Raw genomic sequence first — 6,000 nt, 5'->3', positions numbered from 1 at the left:
AATCATTACGGAAGTGGTAGACGACGGCAGGGAAGATCCCATTATGGTTATATACATATAAAATGTACAACCTAGGGAGATTTAGCGACAGAAGGCAGGTGAACGTGAAACAGGATGTGTGTTCACGAGTATGGTATTTGAGGGGGAAGGTGATGAAAATGTTTCAGTTAGATGGCAGTGATTTTGCACAGCGTTGTGAACGTAGTAAAAACTACTAAGTAATCAAAGGGTTTGATTACATAGTATGCCAGTTTTATCTCAAAGAAAAGTATGATCATTAGTAATCTGATTTCACCAGATGTAAATAAATAATACTCTTCAGGATGTCTCCCTCACACCTACCTTTCATATAAAAAAAAAAATTGATTCAGCAAAGCCAGTTTGTTATAAATCTAAGCAACAAGGGCTGGAGGAATAAGCAAGCGGTGAAAGCCTAAGGCTCAGCAGGTGTCTTGAGTCCTGCACGTCAAACACGCGAAGTACTTCCCTTCTTTCCCAAATCTTTGGGGCTAACAACAGCCGGCTGACCATAGGAGGCGACAAGAACAAAACTTTTTCCCTTGACTCTGACATCGCTTCGTCCCAAACCCCGAAACACTTCTAACCTTTTTCCCCGGAACATACACTGCCCCAGAAAACTACTAGTCCCACTAGGCTGCACTCCTAGCACTGACCCTATGCTCCTCTTCTCAGAATGCTGCAATAGGCGACAAGCCTGCTGGGATATGTAGTGCGCTCCATACTACCAGTTTTCCCCATCGGGGAACGTTCGCGCTTTCTCCGTCCTAGCGCCCTTCGGGATAAGCGAAACCCCATTTAGAGTTCAGCCTTGTCCTCCCCACTTCCCTCCCTCTCTACCGGGGCCAACCTCGTCCGGTCACGTGGTAGCCGTCCCTTGATACGACTGGCTGCAGTGGCTTGGGGGCGCGGCGCGAAGCGTGGGCCGTTCCAAGCCGCAGGCTCTGTAACTTGTTAGGCGGCTGCCGTCACCTCGTGGCGACGCGGCTAGCGGAAGGTAAGGGAGGTGAAGGCGGTGGTGCGCAAAAGTCGATTGTGGCGGGACAGAAGACCCTGCATCGCGCATCGCGGCAGGCGTGTTCTGTGTACTCTTTTTTTAGGGGCCATCTCTTTACTTTTCCCAGTTACCTTCACCGCTGAACGTACATTCAGACCTCTTCCTCCCGTGCTGTGACGAGTGCGAGTGAGTTTGGAAGGAGGAGGCGACGTTTGGGTCTTGGGGACGAGGGGCAGACAGGAGGACGGAGATCAGCGGGCGCACCCTGGTATGAGGGAATGGATCTGAGGCACAGGAGCACTAAGTATAAACAGCCAGGTGCGGTCAGGGCCTTGGCGCCCGGTCTCCTCTCTTTGAGTCCACAACATCCCCAAGCTGTGCGCTGCCCTCGACCGGTTGACAGGGGTCGTGAAGTCGCCCTCTTCTTCTCGGGCTGGTAAGCTTCCGCGCTGCAGGGTGTTCCCAGATATGCGCAGGCGAGCGTATTGCGCAGTAAAATAACGGGCTTGTAGTCGGGGCTGCACTAGTTGCCTTCCCGCCGGCTTTATTTTGATTTCTGCTGCTGCGCGGGCGGGCAAGTGCCGCCGAGTCCAGTGAAATAACGGGGTTGGAGCCGGGCCTGCACTACTTGCCTTCCCGCCGGCTTTATTTTGATTTCTGCTGCTGCGCGGGCGGGCAAGTGCCGCCGAGTCCAGTGAAATAACGGGGTTGGAGCCGGGCCTGCACTACTTGCCTTCCCGCCGGCTTTATTTTGATTTCTGCTGCTGCGCGGGCGGGCAAGTGCCGCCGAGTCCAGTGAAATAACGGGCTTGGAGCCGGGCCTGCACTACTTGCCTTCCCGCCGGCTTTATTTTGATTTCTGCTGCTGCGCGGGCGGGCAAGTGCCGCCGAGTCCAGTGAAATAACGGGGTTGGAGCCGGGCCTGCACTACTTGCCTTCCCGCCGGCTTTATTTTGATTTCTGCTGCTGCGCGGGCGGGCAAGTGCCGCCGAGTCCAGTGAAATAACGGGGTTGGAGCCGGGCCTGCACTACTTGCCTTCCCGCCGGCTTTATTTTGATTTCTGCTGCTGCGCGGGCGGGCAAGTGCCGCCGAGTCCAGTGAAATAACGGGCTTGGAGCCGGGCCTGCACTACTTGCCTTCCCGCCGGCTTTATTTTGATTTCTGCTGCTGTGCGGGCGGGCAAGTGCCGCCGAGTCCAGTGAAATAACGGGGTTGGAGCCGGGCCTGCACTACTTGCCTTCCCGCCGGCTTTATTTTGATTTCTGCTGCTGCGCGGGCGGGCAAGTGCCGCCGAGTCCAGTGAAATAACGGGCTTGGAGCCGGGCCTGCACTACTTGCCTTCACGCCGGCTTTATTTTGATTTCTGCTGCTGTGCGGGCGGGCAAGTGCCGCCGAGTTCTGAGTGGCCGCGAGGTGTCTTGGTTAGGGCTCTCTTCGTGGCACTTGGGGTTTAGGCTGCACGTAGTTCCGGAGATCGGGGTAAGTTGCCGAGGACTTCACTTCCGAAGATTTGGGGAGCAGTATTACTTCTTCCCTTTCTGGTTTCATCTCTTTTCCCTCTTCCTTTACTCTGTGTGTGTGAGAGAGATACAGAGGGAGAGAGAGATAGTACCTCTTGAATCCTAACCTTTGATCTATTATCTGGGTAACAGGCTAGTTTTCAGTGTCTTTCTGGATACAGTACTTCCATCAGGATGGGAGATGTTTGGGGCATCAATGTGTGGGAAAAAAGATCTCACAACGAATGGGATAAAAGGCTTGTCAGGGCACAAGAAGGGAAAGCTGCAAGGGCCTCGCAAAGTGGAAACCTTCTTAATTTTTCTTTCAGTTGCACAGATTAAAACGTTCAATTTATTGAACGCTTTCTTTGATCGCTTTGGGCTATTTCCGCTGCACTCCTGACAACCACATGCAAAACGCCATCAGCCGGGTCCTGCTTCGCCAATCCATTAATTCTGGCGACTCTGATCTTGGGATTTGTAGGGCTGGGTATGACCGTGTTACCTGTAGGATTTTCATTGTCTGACTTTCCAAAGTAGATCTTCACGTCTTTGTTCGTTAGGGTTATTTAATATTAATTGTGCTTTTAAATACTCTTGAAAGTCACTCTTCTATGAAATTATAAAATATTTTTCTAATTATTTCATGAACTTCAAAGGGAGAACAAATGCCTCGTTTACATCTAAGTGTCAAAAATTAGCCTTTTTGGGCCTTAAAAATATATACATACAACAAAATTTTCCAGTTTATTTTATTTTGGTAGAATATAACAAAACCTTTATTTACCATTTAATTATTTTTAGGCCTGCAGTTCAGTGACATTATGTTCACCATGTTGTACTTTTTTAAATTGTTCCTAGATTTTCCCATCACCCTTAACAGAAACTCAGTGCCCTCAGCATTGACTCCTCCTTTCCTACCCTTTGTCCCAAAGAAAACCCAAAAAATGTCGAAGCCCTTCTGGCCTTTTCTTCCGTGGTGCCACTAGGTAGCTTTGAACTGCCAACTTTTAGGCTCGTAGATAAGCGCAGATCGTTTTCGCCACTCAGGGACTTTCCATTGTTGGTAATTATTACTAAATTTTTTGTCTCTGTCCTTTTGTCTATTCTAGATACTTCTTATAAGTGAGATCATACAACATCTGTCATTTGTGAATGACTTTATTCAGCGTAATGTTTTCAGCAGGCATCAGAATTTCATTTCTCCTAATGGCTGAGTAACATTTCATTGTGTGTCTACACCACAATTTGTTCATGCATTCATCTGTTGATGAAAATTGAGTTGTTTTCACTACTGTGAAAGTGCTTCAGTGACCACTGGTGTGCAATTATCTGTCTGATCCCTTGTTTTCAATTCTTTTGTGGTATACCTAGGAGTGGAATTTGGAATTGTAGGATCATATGGTAATACTGTTTAACTTTTTGAAGAACTGCAAAATTGTTTTCCACAGAGGCTGTGCCAGTTTATATTTCTAGCAGTACACATGGTTTTGGGGCCTGTTTTTAAGTCAGGTATTTTCAAGTCTATCTGCATGAGGCTGTTATTCTCAAGGACTAATTTTTTTTTTTTTTAACTCTGAAAGGAAGATCCAGTATTTACAGGATTGATAAAGAAGTTGTGGATCAAACATACACTAGGGTTTCAGCATTGTCACTTTGAATGCTTCCTTTATCCTTTGGTGGTGGAGGACCAATCTCAATGTTTGATTTCATAGGCCTCTTCATATAAAAAGCTACTGTATGTGATGAGCACTTAAGTTCTTGTTTATGCTGATGGGATAAGAAAGAAACTAGGAACTAGCATTTTAAATATTTAAAGCATTTTAAACACTTTGAGACAGAGAGCTCTGGTTAACAGCTGGATAGAAATAGAATCTACTTTGGTATATTTGGTGCATACTCCTTTCTTCTTTGTGTATCTTTTTTTCTTCTGATTTGTTTCCTGTCTTTGCTCAACGGACTGTGGCATGGACTTGAAATACATGGCTAAGTATTAGTTTTTGAATTTCCATTAAAAAAAAAATCAGGTAAATATCTGATGTTTGCCAAAATCACTACAAAGTTAAACCCTTATAACCTTATTTCCTCGTGGTTACTGACTTGAAAAAAGTATTCCTTAATTTTAATCTCTGACCTTTTTTTCCAAAATGAAATAGTTCTTAATGTGTTATTTTAAAAACATTAAGTAATTAACAGGAAAGTGACTCTTCTGCTATTCTTTTTGGTCACATTATGGGCCTTGAAGTGACATACAATTGGAAATGGGTTTTATTTGTTCCTGGTTTTAACATTTACTTAATAAAAAAATTTGAAATATTCTATCATGATATTGTTTCTTTTTTTATTTTTATGAAAACTTTTTTTTTAATTGTGCTTAAAGTGAAATAGCTCCTTAGTTTCTCATACAAAAATTTGTACGCACATTCTTAATGTGACCCTAGTTGCTCTCTCTGTAATTTGACAGGGCACTCTTCCTTTCCACCCAGATTCCATGTGTCTATTCAGCCAGCCTATGTCCCTTTCTCTCTTCTCACCTCTGGACAAGAGCTGCCCATTTAGCCTCATGTATCCACTTGAACTAAGAGGTACGCTCCTCACCAGTATCGTTTTATGTCTTGTAGTCCCATCTAATCTTTTGTCTTAAGACTTGGCCTCAGGCATGGTTTTAGTTCTGGGTTAACAGAGTCCGGGAACCATGGTATTGTTTCCTAAGGCCTTCATTTGAATGGTTTCCTGAGGTTGATATTTCTTAAATATTTTCAGTTGGAAATGGGTTTTATTTTTTCCTGGTTTTAATCATTTACTTAACAAAAAATTTGAAATATTCTGTCATGGTATTCTTTTTTATTTTTATGAAAACTTTTTTTGTTTTTTTAATTGTGCTTAAAGTAAAAGTTTGTAGCTCAAGTTACTTTCTCATACAAAAATTTATACATACTTTGTTATGTGACCTTAGTGGCTAGTGTGTTCGAACCACCAACTCTTAGGCTGGCAACCAAGTGTTTAGCCAGTGTGCCACTTGGTCTCCTTTGGTAACCACTGACCACATCTAAATATTTAAAGTTAACAAAAATGGAACCAGTTAACAAATTAGTTTCTTAGTCACAAAAACCAAAACCAAAGCCATTGCTCTTGAGTTGGTTCTGACTTAGAGCAACCTTGTAGGACAAAGTAGAACTGCCTTGTAGGGTTTCCAAGGATTGTCTGGTGGATTTGAACTGCTGACCTTTTGGTTAGCAGCTGAGCTTTTACTTATCTAGCTGCATTTCAAGTGCTTAGTGGTCACATGGGTCTGCTGGCTGCTGTATTGGACAGTGTAGTTGCAGAACATTTCCATCGTTAAAGAAACTTGTTGGACATCACTGGTCTAAAGCAATAGGCTGTGCGAATGTTATTTCTTAGGCATTCCAGACATTTTTTGACCGGCTCATTTATGTTAGCTCTTACAGAATTATTTACCTAAGCTTGATCTTTCTTTTGAAATT

General features: G+C 44.3%; 1 protein-coding gene across 1 annotated transcript in view; it reads left to right on the top strand.

Moving 5' to 3' along the window:
- Positions 1 to 1,293: 1,293 nt before the first annotated feature.
- LOC135229024 (gamma-taxilin-like) overlaps positions 1,294 to 6,000 on the top strand; it is a 90,975-nt gene continuing 86,268 nt past the window's right edge. Inside the window, exon 1 of the mRNA XM_064278764.1 lies at positions 1,294 to 1,451. Within this exon, the coding sequence (XP_064134834.1) occupies positions 1,294 to 1,451 (158 nt within the window). The remainder of the gene's footprint in view (positions 1,452 to 6,000) is intronic.

The sequence above is a fragment of the Loxodonta africana genome, chromosome Y, assembly GCF_030014295.1.
Source record: "Loxodonta africana isolate mLoxAfr1 chromosome Y, mLoxAfr1.hap2, whole genome shotgun sequence".
Taxonomy (NCBI): domain Eukaryota; kingdom Metazoa; phylum Chordata; class Mammalia; order Proboscidea; family Elephantidae; genus Loxodonta; species Loxodonta africana.
Note: the sequence above shows the minus strand (reverse complement) of the source record. Positions and strands in the feature narration are given on the sequence as shown.